The sequence below is a fragment of the Condylura cristata genome, unplaced genomic scaffold, assembly GCF_000260355.1.
Source record: "Condylura cristata isolate star-nosed mole 26May11 unplaced genomic scaffold, ConCri1.0 scaffold00013, whole genome shotgun sequence".
Taxonomy (NCBI): Eukaryota; Metazoa; Chordata; class Mammalia; order Eulipotyphla; family Talpidae; genus Condylura; species Condylura cristata.
This window is the reverse complement of record NW_004567114.1, coordinates 19,046,968-19,063,221: the sequence shown is the minus strand read 5'-3', so window position 1 is coordinate 19,063,221 and position 16,254 is coordinate 19,046,968. Positions and strand designations below refer to the sequence as shown.

Genomic DNA, 16,254 nt, shown 5'->3' with positions numbered 1-16,254 from the left:
CCAATTTATTTTCTTTCCACTTGATTTGTCAGACTTTTTAATGGTGAAAGTTTCCAGAAGTAGTTACTGTTACATATAAAATCTTATGCAAATATAATGAATGTATCTGTTCATGGGAGTTTGGTATATGGAACTAGAGAACCCTATAAACGTTTGGAGAGTCACAGTTACGATAAATGTAGATTAGGTGCTTCCATGAAACATGGCGCCCCCGCCGACACCCTGGCCACGTCCCATCTGTGTCTCTTCTAGGAACGAAGACCTGATCAACAAGTGTGGCGATGACGCCCGCATTTACATCATGTTCCAGTATCATCTCATCATCTTCGTGCTTATCCTCTGCATCCCCTCCTTGGGCATCATTTTGCCCATCAACTACACTGGAAAAGTTCTGGGTAGGTGGAGCTCAGTGGACCCTGGGCCTGGGCCTGGGCAGACCTGGGCAGCTTGGCGGGTGGCCAGGGTGTGGGTCTTCGGCATCGCGAAATCTGGATTGTAACCCTTCTGGAAGTTAGTGGTCATGTTAGTAACATGTGTTACCTGTGCTTCTGTGGAACGTGGGGATGACACTTCTTAGTCACGGTTGGCCTCTTCTAGAACTGATCTATCACCCTTTGCCATGCCTGGCTGGGTATTCACCAGGCCCTTGTACGACCGACCACAGAGATCCCTGACCCTGATTCCTCCCTGGGCGCGCACCAACGGACACAGCTCCCAGCGTGGGGTGTGTCTCGTGAGACACCTGCCCACCTCTGGGATCACAGGATCAGTCCTTGTGGCTCAGTTACACGTGGGTGAGCACCTGGGCTTTGAAGCACAGTGGGCAGGTCTCGCAGGCCTCCTCGGCGTCCCTGCCGGCTGTGGGCATGCGGGTATAAGCAGCAGCGTGCCATGCGGGAGGCCCTCAGTGATAACAGCACCATTTTCCTGACAAGCAGAAGCTGCCCAGGGCTCGCTGAGCACTGGCCAGCTGGCAGGCACAGTGCAGCACCTCGAGTGCCCGGGTGGCTACCAGCTGCCATGGGTCGCCTCCTTTTTCCTCTTGTCCAGAGCAGACCACGGTTAACTCAGTACAACATGCTGATGTCTGGGCCACCGAGTACTGCCCCCAGAGTAAATAACTTCAGAGTCCTGTCATTCCAGATTCTAAGCAGGAGCATGTTGGCAATAATACAGCATTTCCAGACATGTTTCTGGTGACGTGCCTATGGGCAAACTAAGACACTTAGCGAGAAAGGTTGGTCTTGTCCAAGTAAGGCAGCATCAGTCTGGCGTTTTGGGGTCTGTGGTTGACGCCAGGGGTAACAGCTTCGCTCACGTCATCTCTGCCCACGGCCTGCAAACTGGTCCCTTCCACAAGCATTTACCTGTGTCCCTGGGACAGTCCCACTCTGGGGAGCCACACGCCACACACTTCACAGCCCGGAGCCCCAGTCAGCCTCAGGGAGAAGAGTCCGCTGCTGTTTGTGTTGCAAGTTGAGACAAGAAGGAGGAGGAGGACGAGCGAGCACCTCCAGACCCGGGCATTCATCCAGGGACGTGCGTTCTGGCCCCCACAGCAGCGGGCTGAGAAGCTGTGATTGAGTGAGCTACCTTCTTCTCTTTCAGAATGGAACAGTCACTTTGGGCGGACCACCATCGTCAATATCTCCACAGAGTAGGTACCTGATCCTCCTACCTCCCATTCTGTTGGCTGGGAGGGACCCTGGGAGAGGCGGGCTATCGCCTGGGTCTGTACCGCTTGCTCAGAAGAAAGACCAGCTGTCCTTGGGATCGCAGGGCTCAGGAAGACGCCCAATTGCATCCTCAGTAGTTTGGGTAGGATGCTGGCTGCTTCAGCGTCCCTGTCTCTCTGGGGGGGACTTGGAAAGGTGGTTCTGTTTGCTTAACCTGATCCTGACTAGAGGGTTAAGGTATTGTTTCCCTGCCCACAAAATGGGTTTACATGAGCCCTCATGCACAGGCCTGACTCCCACAGCAGACGACCTGGATCACACAACATTAACTAGTCTCAGCAGCGCTCACCCTCGCTGAGCCCCCCTCCCTGGTCCCAGGCAGGAGAAGGGCTAGAGGCCATGATCTCGAAGCCCCCTTCTTCCCTGATGGTCATGTGAATTTCAACATCACTTAATCCATTTCATAAATCAGTCTATGCTGGGCCTGGCATGGCCCTGCTGGTCCATCTTGAGAAAACAGGCCCACTGGCATCTTGGCCAGACCAGGGAGACTCCCCAAGGTGTGAGTGAGGGTTCGCACACTCCCACTCCGCCTACTCCCCGACCGGCTTCCTCTGCCCCTGCATCCCCGAAATCCACCCCAACCCCATCCAGAGTCAGCAGAGGGGACCCCGGCCCCGTCTCACCTCTCCTCAGCCAACCCCTCTGGGTGCTGCCAACCCCAGCACAGTGCCGACCAGCCTCCCCCAAGCCGGCCCCTGGCATCGGGGTGCTTCTCCCTGCCCAACAGGAGGTGAGTTTTAACAGGGCGGCAAAGAGCCTTCCACATCTGTCAATGTGGCAGAGAGCTGGAATGTTCCTAAGAGACCACATAGCCTTGCCTCTCGAAGGACCTGCAGCTACAGCAGCCTGAGATGGGAAATGTTGAGTGAAATGTCAGAGTGGTGAGGATGTATTTTGAAGCAAGGCAGCTTTTCTCTCCTCAAACCACACCCTGTAAGGCGGATCCTATTTCTGTACAGTCAGCCAGAGGTCTGGCCAGAGGTCTCCAGACAGTGTCACGGAGCTAAAAATCCAAGTCTTCCTACCCCAGGAGATGGATACACCAGGTTACCTCCCTGGTGGACCTGTAGAGGGCCCCGAGCCCTTCACCACAGACTGTAGCCCCTGCCAGGCCTGCTGGGCAGCTGTGGGGTCCCAGATGGCAGCTGAGGCCAGCCTGACATAGCCGTAAAGAATCTAGGGCTTCTGGCCTCCCTGGCGGCTGGGGGTTAAGCCTCTGCTATCACCCACACTCAGGCCTGAGTTCGATCCCCGGCCAGGGAGCTGACCCACATGGCACAGCAGACCCCTCCTGTCTCGCCCGCTGCTCCCCTCAGCAGTGTAGTTCAGTAGATCTACGTGTTCTGCTTCTCACTCTGTCTCTGATAAATCCTCTCACCCCTATATTTCTGGCCTATACCACAGTTCTTCTACTCCCCCCAAAAAAGTCTAGGGCTTCTGCACCCCCAGGCTGCCACCCTGAGGAGTAGCCTCAGGAAGGTTGCCCAACACTGTGACTCTCTTTCCTGACAGGTAAAATGCATAGTCACACATTTTATGGGGGTGGAGTGGGGAATGGGATCAAAATGGGGGAGGGCAGTGCACTGGACTATGGTGATGGCACACGGGTGATTTGATGATGGGAAGCCCACGGGGATTACAACTGAGATGGAAAAGGGCACAGAATGAGGTAAAAATAAACTATTACATTATTAAAAAAAAAAAAAAAAAGCACAGCCCAGTCCCACCCTCACGCGGGGCCGGGGTCTGGAAAGTGCTTGGCTCCTCGGGGCGTGGGCTAGCAGGCGCTCAGCGAAGGGTGGCCTGGGGGGGAACACCCTTCTCCCCATCACGGCCCCCTTCCAAGCGCCCCGGTGCCGGAGGCCCCAGGAGGTGGTCCAGGGAGACTGGGGGTGGGGGCGGGGAGGGTGGCCTCACCCTCTGTGTCTTGCTCCTGGCAGGAATAAGATCCTGTGGCTCCACTGCTGCTTCTCCTTTTTCTACTTTGTCACCAACATCATGTTCATGACTCATCACTGCTTGGGGTTTGTGCCCAAGAGGAGCTACAAGGTAAGCAAGTACTGAACCTCAGGGGAGCTGTCCCCGCCCCCCAGGTTTGTCCCTCCCTGCTGGGCAGACACTCCAGCCTGCAGACACACCCCACGCGGCGCCCCCTACCTGTTGGAGGTGGCATCACTGAGCTGGGCAAACCTCCCCTGAGCCCTGGGAAGCACCTGGTTGCCAGGCTCCCCCTTGGGGTCCAGCTCCCCCTGCCCATAGCGGTGCAGGTGAAGAACATCCCGCCTAGGGAGGGGCCTGATGCCCGGTCCCTCGCTGCTAGAGGGCCCCCTTGGGCACTTTCACTCTCCTCCACTCTGGCTGGCTCTGGAAGTGGGCTGAGTACACCCTCAACTCTAGGAAGGAGGGTGCAAGCCAAGCTGCCCTTGGGGAGCACTGCTGGACCGCGGGTATCTACCTGGCCCTTGTGGCGTGCCAGCAGCCAGGCATGCCGGGCACTGATGGGAAGTGAGACGGGGAGTGGGGCACCCTCGGCCCGCCCTGAGGCCTCCTCAGAGACTTGCAGTGAACACAGCCTCCTCCCTACACCCCCTCCCTCTCTAGGTCTCAAAGACACTGATGGTCACCTTTGTCCCCAAGGACATCCAAGACCCGGAAATCATCACTAAGCATTTCCAGTAAGTGGGGGGATGGGCTGAGGCGGGGCTTGCTCCTTCCAGTCACTCTGCAAGGACCCTCATTTGGGGGGTGAGCGGGCACAGGATGGTGGGTGAGGGAGACCACCCCTTGGTGACTCACTTTAGGGTCAGCCTTTCCGAGTGGAGCAGGTGCTGGGACCCAAGCGGGGTTCTGAAGTTAGGGATTTCCTGCATGACGCGGGAGTGATGGGGTGACAGTAACTTCCCTTCCCTTCGTTTCTCCAAAGATGGGGGCCCAAGGTGCTCCTGGACCGAGGTTACCTGAGCAGTTTAACTTGAGACATCCTTTGTGCTCCAGTCCCTGCCCCAGGAGCTCACCATTATCTCCACGAGCCAGATTCCTTCCGGCTCTGCCCCAGCCCCATCCCAAGGCCCTCAGGAACGGTGGTGGGAAGTCTCAGGGAAGGCTGAAGTTCAGCTTTAGGAGCCAGGGGTGCATTCTCCTGCCTGAGACCCGAGGAGCACAGGTGGGGGGGGAAGGGGAGGCAGCCTGCAGGCAGAGCTCTGGGCCGAGGGGCCCGCACTCCCCAGCCCACATGGCTCAGCATCTATGTCTGGTGCAGGGAGGCCTATCAAGGGTGCGTGGTGACCAGAGTCCACTTCTGCTACGACGTGAGGACCCTGGTCGACTTGGACGATCAGAGGTGAGCTGCTGTAAGCTTGTCCCCCCTGGGGCGGGGATGACAGGATGCTGCTGTTGGCCACGATCACGAGAGTCTTCCCCCCAACCCCCTGCCCACCGACTGCAGACGCCATGCCATGCGGGGCCGGCTCTACTATACCGCCAAGGCCAAGAAGAGTGGGAAGGTGATGATCAAGATCCACCCCTGCTCTCGCCTCTGCTTCTGTGACTGCTGGACTTGCTTCAAGGAGGTAGCTGGCGAGGGCGGCCGGGCACAGCAGGGTGAGAGGGTGGTACTGGTCTCCAGGCTGTGCCCAGGGCTCCGGACAGTACCACTCATCGGAATCCTGGGGCCCCGGGCCCCCTTCGGGTGGGTCTGCTGTGGCTCCTCCCTCCCACCTCCTGTGTCCCGTTCTCTGCTGAGAGTACAGAGTTGCGGCCTCCAGTCTTGGGGCCACCTCTGGAGTGAGCCTGGAGGTGTGATCTCAGATGGGAGACCTGATTGCACACGCAGGCCCGCGTCAGTGGCCAGGCCTTGAGCTGTCAAAGAGCTGGTCAGGAACCTGTGAATACTACAACTGAGGAGGCCCCAGACATGAACCCCTGCTCAAGGCAGGAAGAACCGCCAACCTGTCGAGGAGAAGGATCATCCCCCTTGCCTGAAAATGCTGCAAATATGCTGTCACTTCTCTGGAGTCCACCCCAAGTCTGACAGCATCTCTGACCTCCTCTCCCACCTCCCTCCCCCACCCATAGCCTCTTCCTGTTCTAGAGTTGGGGTCGTAGAGCCCACCTGGGTGTGAAGTCCACCCAAAGGGAGCTGGAGCTGGGGCCTCAGACCTGCGCCCCGAGCTGCGGAGGGGAGAGAGGCCCACATCCAGGAGCGCCTTCCCTGGCACTCCGGCCTCCAGCTCTGAGGGCCACCTGTCACCCCAGGTAGACGCTGAGCAATATTACAGTGAGCTCGAGGAGCAGCTGACCGACGAGTTCAACGCTGAGTTCAACCGAGTGCGAATGAAGCGTCTGGACCTGATCTTTGTCACCTTCCAGAGCTCCAGGATGGCGAAGCAGTGAGTGCAAGGCCAGGGCCCAAGTAGCCCTGGAGCAGGCTTTGCTTCTCTGGACCTGACGTCTCACCACTATGCCCCCAAGGGGAGGAGAAAGACGGTCCCTCCGTGCAGCTATATTCTGACCCCCCCCCCGCCCCCCGTCCTTGCTCCTCACAGGCAGCGCCTTCCAGAGCATGGCCACACCCGTCTCCATTCTCTAGCTCAGCTTGTCTCTAGATATGCTCCGGTCCTGGGCTGCCTGTTCCCATAAGCCCTTACTTCAATGCAGATAGGGAGAGGAGCCTCCCACCCTAGTTCCTCTCTCAGGCCTTGAGAAGAATGATGCCCAGTTTCCCTTTTATTTCATGTCACCCTTCTCTTCACCATGAGTGGGAGAGCAGAGAAGGGCCTCTGGGCCTCCATCCTCCCCTGCTTCAGGCCTCCCCTAATTCATAACCTCCTGGTTTCCCCTTCCCCTTTTCTAGCCTCTCACAGCCCCCTTTGATAGGGAATGGGGGGCGAGACCCATTCTAGAATGTTCTGGAAGGATCCTTAGGACTACATAGATGGGAGCCCCAGAGTCAGTCTCCTGAGGTTTGTGAGGGCCCTTCTCTCTCTGAGGGAGCCTGGTCACAATGTGATCAGGATGCTGTCCTCCCTCACCCAACTCTACAGAGGAACACTGGAATGGCCCAGCACTTAGTCACAAACAACTGTGTGCAATTTTGCAAGTTGTTTATATTCTCAAACTCCTTACCAGTCAACTCTGATTACTTCTAGCTTCCCTGTACACCAACTAGGGGGTCACATGGGCGTGCACTGACTATGAGAACCTGCATCAGACAAGGCAGTTTATTGTCTGAGGTACTGTCACTTGGTAGACAGAAGTTGAGGTTTAATTACAGCAGAAGTTCGGATTCAAAGACCAAGACAGGGCTCCAGGGCCAGCCCCTGCCCCTCCTTGGCTGTATCTCAGACACCTCAGACCTCAATTTAGTAATCTGTGCAGCTGAGATGATATTAATCACCAATGATGCAGTATCAGGCTCACAGAAAGAACTCAGTAACTGGTAGCGGCTAATATGAGAAGGCTGACATTAGCGCCTCCCCGCCAACTGCCCCGAAAGCGCCCATCTTTATGGCATCACCGCTGTTAAGAAGGAAAGAAATTAACAGAGCCATGTGGCCACCCCTCACCCTCCACCCCCTACCTTCTTGGACAATCTGGGACCTTCCAATATCTCTCCCCTAGGCCTTAGGTACCATCACCTCTAAAATTCTGGGAGACATTCAGAATCCCCGGGAAGTAGAGGAACCCTCACAGTCGGCCTGGGACCCTGGTATGAGATCCCCCCTTCCCCACAAGCTGTTCTCTCCCCCACACCTGTCCCCTTTCTCCTCCCCGCAGAGTCCTGGACGATTACAAGTTCATCCACTGCGGTATGCCTCCCCACCAGTCCTCGGTCACCACCATGGTCAAATCCCACCAGTGGAGGGTCTCCCTGGCCCCACACCCCAAAGACATTATTTGGTAAGCTCCCTCTCTCCCTCCCGCTCCTTTGAGCTCCTCTAACACTGCGAAAGGTAAAGGACGGGGAAGGAATTGGGCCTACCTGGGCAGGGCCCTGTCCTCTCCTGGACACTGTAGCTTCCTCCCCCCCTCCCCCACTCCCTGAACCACCTCACCATCAGCGTGGAAGGCACTGAACCCTGGGGGGAAAAGGCTTTTGCTGCAGAAAGAACTCACATCAATTTTGGGGTTCACCTATGGGAGTCTTCACACCTGGCACACTGAGGGGCAGGTGGGCAGCCCAGTTGCATATGTGTCAGCCCCAAGGGGCTGCACCGGGCCGGAACCTGGTCCACAGCTGGCATGCAGGAAACGGCACTTGGGTGCTGTCTCTGGGCTGGAACCAGGGCCTAAGTCACCTCCTCCTTCCTTCCTCCCCAGGAAACACCTCTCAGTCCGCCGCTTCCACTGGTGGGCCCGCTTTATCTTAATCAACACCTCCCTCTTCTTCCTCTTCTTCTTCCTCACCACGCCTGCCATCATCATGAACACCATCGACATGTACAATGTCACCCGCCCCATCGAGAACCTGCAGGTGCCTCCTTCGCTCAGCAGGGCGTGTGGGTCCCCAGGAGATGAAGGAAGAGCGCCAGCGAGGAAGTGGGGGTCACAGCACGCGGCTCCGGGGCCCATGCAGCATGGTGGAGGTGGCAGTGTGCCAGGGTGGCTTAGAGCCCCCTTAGTTTTAAACAGGATGAAGGCGGGTCGGTACCATCTCTGGGTACCTGGGGCTGGGATTCTTTTCAGGGGAGAACAGGTAGCTTCTGAGGTGAGTTGGGAGGGGCCAGGTGGTCTAGACAGACCTAGAGTCAGTGGGTTCCCTTAGGTCCAGTCAATCTAGGCCAAGTAGAGAGGGTTTGGCGAGTGTGTCACTGAGTCCCCACCTGCTCTGGAGCGAGGGCCCCTGGCTCGAGGGGTAAGATTGAAGCTGGGGAGGAAAGAGGTAAGTCCCATGCAGCCCTCTGAGAAGCAAGACACCCAGACCTATCTCCACTCCCCTCACTTCCGGGCACCCCTTCTCCAGACTGGGAGTGCCCACGGCAGGCGCTGTCCCTGAGGTTTGAGAAGGAGCCTCCCGATGAGGGTGTGAGGGACTGCACTGGCCCGTGTCCACACTGTCGGCTCAAACCTGTTACAGCAGCTTGAAGATCCCTCCTTGCACGTAGTCCCCGCCCACTCACACGCATACACACGAGCACTCACGCACCAGCTGCCTGCTTCTGCTGCTTACTTGCCCTCTTCTGCAGCCTCCTTTGAGTTGAATTCCACAACCCTCCTTGAAGGTTTTCATTTCACATTTCCTCACCCCCTTCTCTGCCACTCTTGCACAAGTGAGACAGTCAAGGTCCTCTCCCTGGGGTCTGACACAGTGACAGTGCCACTCTGGCCTTCAGGTAGGTCACTAGAGGGAGACCAGAATGCCCCTCCAGTGGCCTGCACCAGGAGGCTGTGTCCGAGGGAGCACCCCCTGCACACCCCCAGACAGGTAGATGCTGGCCAGGAAGGTGGGTGAGAAGGCCAGGCCTGCTGCACAGCCTCGGGGGTCGGGGGGGGGTAAGGGGGAACCAGGCCTGCTCTGAGACTGGGTATGGCCTGGCGGCTGGCAGGGGGGAAAGGGCCACTTCTTGCACTGATGCCTCTGCCGTCTCCTGCTTCACCCCTGCAGAGCCCAATTGTGACCCAGTTCTTCCCCTCCCTGCTGCTCTGGGCCTTTACAGTGATACTGCCTCTGATTGTCTACTTCTCGGCCTTCCTCGAGGCCCACTGGACCAGGTGAGTGGCATGGACCCTGCCCCTGCTCTCACCCCCCAGTTTGGTGCTCTGGCTTCTCATCTGCTCAAAGGAATGGAATTGATGTAGGACTCAGATACCCAAAACTAGCAGCTTGTTTTGTTTTGTCTTGTGGATGGAGGGCACTGAGTTGTCTTTGAGCCGCTGGCCTCAAGGATATTGAAACATCCCACCATATAAGTGGGTGAGGTTAAAACCAAGCCACCCTTGGGCTATTCCCTCAGCCATGCACTAAGAGGGTAGAGGTATAAACAGAGATTGGGCCATACCAGGCACTCCAGGCAGAGGACACAGAATAAGAGACCCTAAAGAAGGCCGCTGTAACTGTAGCAGAGGAGCCTGTGAACTGGGTAGCCCTCACAGCGCCTGCCTTTTATACAATCAGGAGCTTTTTCTTATTTGTTAGCCCTTATAGTATATGGGCCTTATAGATGCTAATTGGCTAGAAGATATGTTCCATGTCCTGGGACAAGTACCTGCTTTGACCTGAAGACTATGTGGGTCTCAAAAGTTTTTCCCTGCACCAAAAACTACCATGTCAATTATTGAAACTCTAGGGATTCTGAGCATCATTGGTAATGTCCCTTTAACACAAAGATGTCAAGTATTAGCCGAGTCAGAGCCCTCCTTCCCCTTCTTGTGCCCAGGGCAGACATCACTAGTTGATCATGCTCTTCACTACTGTGCCAATTCAAGCACAGCTCATTGAGCTTCCTGAGATGGCTGAAATGGCACTGGTATACACTCTTAAGCCAGTTTTCCAGGCCAGGAAGTAGGCTTCTGTAGTTCTTTGATTCTTAACACTCACTGATGACATCTCTGTCTCCTTTTAGATCAAGTCAGAATCTGATCATAGTGCACAAGTGCTATATCTTCCTGGTGTTCATGGTGGTCATTCTGCCTTCGATGGGGCTGACCAGGTACTGTATGTCCTCTCACAGCCAGGCTCACCCTAGAGTTGGGGCCTCTTCTTGCAGAGACTGTAGGCCTACCTGCGGTTGCTGCAAATCTGTTTCTCAAATGACAGTTCAATGCCTGTCATGAGCCTAGCATGAGCCAGGTACTCTTAGGTTCAGCCATAAACTCTGCCCTCAAAGAACTTGTCATCAGCTAGGAAGAGCTGCCACGCCTACCAGCTGCCTGCCAGCCCAGGTGGGGAAAACAACCTGCTCACAGTAGAAAGTCAGGAGGAACACTGGGAAAAATGTTTGACAAAGGTTTATTGGAGGAGGTGGCCTGAGGTTGAAAGACCAATGGGTGAGAGGCAGAGAAAGCCCCACATTCAGAAGAAAGAGAGGTAATGTGGACTGGCTAGCTGGAATGTTACCCACTTTGGAGGGTGGGTGAGGGAGGAGAGAAGAGGGGAGCCAATCTCGTAGGTATTGAACACAGAGGCTCACAGACCTCATTAACTCATGGCCTGTCTTGCTCTTGTTTCTAGCTTGGATGTCTTTTTCCGGTGGCTTTTTGATATCTACTATCTGGAACAGGCATCCATCAGATTCCAGTGAGTACCAAGTGTTGTCCCGGGGTTCACTGGGGCTTCCTGTGTATAGTTCGCATCAGCAGGATATGCGTGGTCTTATTTCCCACACGGGTAGTGATACGTGTGTGTGGTCCCTCACTAGGCCTCCGCTTATCATTTCTTGGTGCCATGGACCACTTGGGCCATTCTCTGAATGATCATTTTCAAATAATTATAGATCCATGATAAATTACCCCATAAATGTGCTGTGATCCCTTCCCCTAAGGTACCTCTTGCAATGTAACTATAGTGTAATAACACAACCAGGAACTGGCTTTGCTACAACCCACAAAAGTCATTCCGAGATAGCCTGTTTTTTACATACTCAGAATAACTATCTTTAGAGGCATAGAATACTTGGGAATCAAGTATAGTGAAATGTAATGATCAAAATACTCTAAAAATTAAATTGTAGTGATCGCTATGAACACATTTAATAACAAGACAATGCGTTTTAAATACAGGCAAAGCTAAAGTTTCACTGTTATTTTATGCAGTGCTTCAGTGTGAGCACTGATAGGATTTAGGAGAGATTACAGTGGGGGCAGGCATGGATCTTTGACGAGACAACACACAGTCCTATTAGACAGTCATTTGAGCTTTCTGTTTTTAGGGGTACAAGTCTGAAATTCCATTTGCCAAAGTCTGAATGTTGCAAATGACCTATAAACTTCCCTAACTATAGGGCAAGAACCAGACTTTTCCAAAGTTTCTGCCATTGAACTATAATTGTAATAAGTTGGGTTGTTTCTCCCCCACCCCCTAAATGACTGAGTCCTTCTGATAGGTCAGTGTCTTCAGGAAAGTTTATGTATATGGGAGGAAGGTGGTGTGAGTCCATTGCTTAACTCTCATGCCATCCAGAAAATATAGCCTTTGAAAGAGTTCTGAAATATGACCAGGGGCTACAGATTTCTCTTCAAGGAAGTTGACAGAATTGCATAGATGGGGACATTGGACAGCCAGGGACACCCTGATCAGCAGTGTGAGCCAGGCAGCTTGATCACTGCTTGACAGAATCCCAGCTGAAGCTGGCCGAGGCGTCTAAGGCACACATGCAGACAGGCGGTTGCAATCCGGGGTACCTTAGCTGCAAGCCTCGTAGCTACCCTCACTCTAAGAGGTGATACTGTAGGATACCAGCTGTGACTGCTGTGTGACCCAACACAGCCCACGAGTGACAGGTTCCCAGCGGTGGCCCATACTGCTGGGGCTTGCGCCCATGTTCATAATCAAAAGAAGTGCTGAATTGTAGTCAGAGGTCAATGAAATAAAAATGTGATTTTTTTCGCCAGTCATGGTCACGGTCCCCCAGAATTCTCCTCATGGACTCTCCAGGGTCTGTGGCTCCAGATCAAATAGCCCAGCTTCAGATCAAGCCAGAGATAGAGCTCCTAGTATCCTAGAACCGCCCGCCACGCTTTCTGTAGACCATCCCATCCCGCTGTTGTTAGCTTCAGTTGAGTTGGAAGTGCACATATATAGGAGATTTATTCTCCCATCTCTACCTCCTTCCCACCTGCACTCCCTCGGCTCTCTCCCTCTCCCCCTCCCCTCTTCTGCCCTTTGCCTCTCCCTGGCTTCTGCTGCTGTCTTCCATTCTCCCCCCCGCCCCCCCGCCCAGGTGTGTGTTCCTGCCAGACAATGGCGCCTTCTTCGTCAACTACGTCATCACGGCAGCTTTGCTTGGCACAGGCATGGAGCTGCTACGCCCGGGGGCTCTCTTCCTGTACTGCACTCGCCTCTTTTTCTCCAAGTCGGAGCCAGAGAGAGTCCACATCAGAAAAGTGAGGGCCGGACCTTCCCTCAGCACAACTCTCAAGGGTCCCCGTGGGAGGGTGTCAGGATCAGGGCCTATTTGAAACACCAGGGGACCCCAAAAGAGAGACCCGGTGCAGGGGGGCTCGTGCTTCTCAGACCCTAGGGGTAGAATGGGCTAGCTCCAGGCCTGAGGGGTTAGCCAGCTCCCAGGGAATGGAAAAGAAGCAACCGAGCCTAGGTGAGCAAGCCACCTGAGGGTCACCCTGCCTCTGCCCCAGGACCATGCCTTGGACTTCCAGTATGGGCGCGAATATGCGTGGATGATAAACATCTTCAGCGTGGTGATGGCATACAGTATCACCTGCCCTATCATCGTCCCTTTCGGTGAGTCTCCCTGATCATGCCCAGGGCTGCACATCCTCGTGCTGGGGGGAGCGGGGAGCTGAGCCCCACCATGTGGGCCCAACCCTGGAACACAGGAGACCAGCGCAGGGCTGGAGCTGACAGGGCCAGGTCGGGGGGGCGGGGGAGGTCGTCGGGCTGAGCTCAGATGGATGACTGTCAGAGTAACTGTTTACGCAGGGTGCTTGCTGAATGAGTGCGTGAGGGAATGACCCAGAGGTGGGCACCGCAGGGCTCCCCACAGCCTGTTCTTGGCCCTTGATGCCCTGACAGACCTGGATCTGGCCCTTCAGACCCCTGGGGGCCTTGGGGCCGCACAGGTCTCACTGTGGAAGCAGCCACTGAGGGTGTCTCTGTTTTCTGGGCCCCCAGGGTTGCTCTACCTGTTCATGAAGCACATGACGGACCGCTACAACATGTACTACTCCTACGCTCCCACCAAACTCAACGAGCAGATCCACATGGCCGCAGTCAACCAGGCCATCTTCGCACCACTCCTGAGTCTCTTCTGGATGCTCTTCTTCTCCGTGCTACGACTAGGTGGGTGCCAAGCCTGCTGGGCCCTTTGCCCACCCCCACTGCTCTGCAAATCCCTCAACAACTGTTAGAGCAGCAAAAACCATGAAGGAGAGGGGCTTATCAAGGACAGCCAAGCTTGGTGGCTTCTCTAGGTTTGAAGGAGTTCGTCCAAGCCCCACAAAACTTTGAAGCCATGGGAAGGGCATGAACCACTGCCAACCAGACTGTGCATTTGGGTAGCCCTCAAGACAAGTAAGGGTCTCTTGCTTCATTGTTTACTCAAGGCAGGAAATAAAATGCTGGAGCTACCAGGGGCCGCGCTCGCTGCCCTTGACATTGCCTCTGGGGTCCAAGCAGAGCCTGGTCTCATGGGTGACGGAGCGCCTGGAGGAGGACTCGCAGTGGGCCCCAGTGGCCAGCTTTTCTCCTGCTCTTGGGGCAGAGCTGCCTGCCCCAGTGAGCTCAGGGACATGTTCACAGAGGACGATCCCTGATCCCTGTGGACTCCAGACTGGAAATCCCTCTGGCACCGGCTCATGTGCCCTTCCCCCAGTCTTGACTTAACCTCAGTGCAGTGAGCAGGCCAAGTCCCTCTTTTCTTACCCTGCGACCGGCCGTGGTCAGTTCTCTTATTTGTGTACCTCTTCCTTGCCCTATCCCACCAGCCTTCCCCGGCCACCTAGATGACTGCATGTTTTAATTACACTTCTCTAGAAGTACAAAGGACTACCATTTGTTATCAAAAATAGGAAAACTATCAAGATCAAAATGCGATGGCCCATCACCTCCCCAAGCCTGCAGTCAGTGACCAGACGTCCTTCTGGGCACATACCTGGAGAAGGAGGGCAAGCGGGAGTCAGCACATTGGCTTCTTGCTGCTTCACAAAATTGTGGCATTCATTGGATGACATTCAATTTGTATCCTGCGTTTCTTCACTCACCGTGATGATCTGAGTTAAGAAAATAGTGTCATTCAAACTCTGAGGCCATGCCTTCTGAACAGCTGCATTCAGTTCCGGCCATGGCAATCCTTTCTGCACTCTTGCGTGTTAGTTTTGCTGGTTATAAAAATCCAATGATACGCATCACTGTGCAGGAACCTCTAACTGACTGATTTTTAATATTTACCTGGTGTTACTTTATTAAAAAGTAACTATATCTCCCCCAATGAAATGAACAGGACTTAAATCCTTGATTGCTTTTTAGTGCTGTTGGCTCTGATCCTGGAGCACGCACACTTCAAAAGTTCTTACTTTTGTGGGTTTGGGTCAGAGATTCCATTTGGGGGCCACGGCAAGGATGAATGACTCAGATGCTGGCAGGGACTGTGATGGTGTGGGAGGTAACTGACGGGCTGAGCTAATGGACACGTACGTGGACGCTTAAGTCAGTTAATGGGGCCCACCAGATGCCAACTTCTGAACTTGTTAAATAGAGGATGATGCCACAGTGTCACACTCACTGACTCCAACTGTTAGGAGAATTGGGCAAGGGTCCTCCTGCCCTGGACTCCTGAGTCCCACAGCACTGTGGAGGTATACTCCCCAGTCTGGTGGAGTCGCTCTGCCAGTCTGGTGGAGTCGCTGCTGGCAGACTCCTGCCCACGGCTCCAGTCCTCCAGAACCCACGGCCACTTCTCTCACCAGGTTCGGCCCACGTCATCACCTTCTTTTCCCTTTCCATCCTCATCCTCTCCACGGTAATTGCCTGCTTTGGCTCTCTTCTGGGGAGACTTCGGACCGTGCATGACCTCGCGGTGAGTGAGGCATGTCTTCCTCTACTGGTTCTCCGGGACCCCTGGGGGGACCCAACTCTAGGCTTTGCTGCTGACCTGGGCAGCCACAGCACCACAGGGATAAAGAGGTGCTTGCCTTCCCCTGATTCTAGGGGTGAGGTCTCCAGGCCTGTGTGTGCGTGCCCATATATCCTTGCCTGGGCCAGACTCTCACCCCCTAGAATTATACCTCAGGGGTGGGGGATTTAGAAGACAGCTGTCATCTCCTCCAGCCACAGCCCCCTGGCCCATCCCTCCTACAATGGGCCTGTCCAGCCACTGAGCTGGAAGCTGCATCCAGTGATGGGGTGTTGGAGGGTGGGGCGAGGGTGGGGGTGGTGGGGTTGGTGAGGGATGGTAACTTGGAGGAGGGGGCTAGTCATCTTCTCAGAACTGCAGTTTTGAACCTGAGGCTGTCTGGAGGAGAAGCCTGGCACCGGGGCCCCAGATGTTCCAAAGGGAACCAGTCTTTTCCTGTTGAGAGTCATGCCCGCGTGTGTGGGGGCGGGGTGGGGGTGGGTGTGAGTGTGTGTGTGTGTGCTCTCGCACGCACACTGTCACCACACTTCTCAAAGTGGGTGTCTGCAGGGGCAGATTGGAATGAGTTCCAGTGCGCTAAGTACTTACCATGGTTAGCCATTAATTTTTCTACTTAACCTTCTGTTGATGGCAACTGACAGGTATTCTCCCTATAATAGTGAATTATCTCCTTCCCCTTGTATAAGGGGAAGAAAGTAAGTGGATGTAAAGTTCTGGCATACTGCTGAGTCAGAAGAGGAGGGCCTTGCCCCACCCCTGCCTGCCCC

General features: G+C 54.9%; 1 protein-coding gene across 3 annotated transcripts in view; it reads left to right on the top strand.

Annotated features, from left to right (window-relative positions):
- TMEM63C (transmembrane protein 63C) overlaps positions 1 to 16,254 on the top strand; it is a 61,807-nt gene that overhangs the window by 39,847 nt on the left and 5,706 nt on the right. For all 3 annotated transcript variants that reach the window (XM_012724467.1, XM_012724468.1, XM_004682054.2), the window contains 16 exons: positions 253 to 395; positions 1,609 to 1,657; positions 3,680 to 3,788; positions 4,341 to 4,414; positions 4,999 to 5,079; positions 5,185 to 5,308; positions 5,994 to 6,127; positions 7,515 to 7,637; positions 8,058 to 8,211; positions 9,343 to 9,449; positions 10,301 to 10,387; positions 10,909 to 10,974; positions 12,617 to 12,779; positions 13,032 to 13,137; positions 13,528 to 13,695; positions 15,321 to 15,430. In XM_012724467.1, coding sequence (XP_012579921.1) covers positions 253 to 395; positions 1,609 to 1,657; positions 3,680 to 3,788; positions 4,341 to 4,414; positions 4,999 to 5,079; positions 5,185 to 5,308; positions 5,994 to 6,127; positions 7,515 to 7,637; positions 8,058 to 8,211; positions 9,343 to 9,449; positions 10,301 to 10,387; positions 10,909 to 10,974; positions 12,617 to 12,779; positions 13,032 to 13,137; positions 13,528 to 13,695; positions 15,321 to 15,430 — 1,798 coding nt within the window. The remainder of the gene's footprint in view (positions 1 to 252; positions 396 to 1,608; positions 1,658 to 3,679; positions 3,789 to 4,340; positions 4,415 to 4,998; positions 5,080 to 5,184; positions 5,309 to 5,993; positions 6,128 to 7,514; positions 7,638 to 8,057; positions 8,212 to 9,342; positions 9,450 to 10,300; positions 10,388 to 10,908; positions 10,975 to 12,616; positions 12,780 to 13,031; positions 13,138 to 13,527; positions 13,696 to 15,320; positions 15,431 to 16,254) is intronic.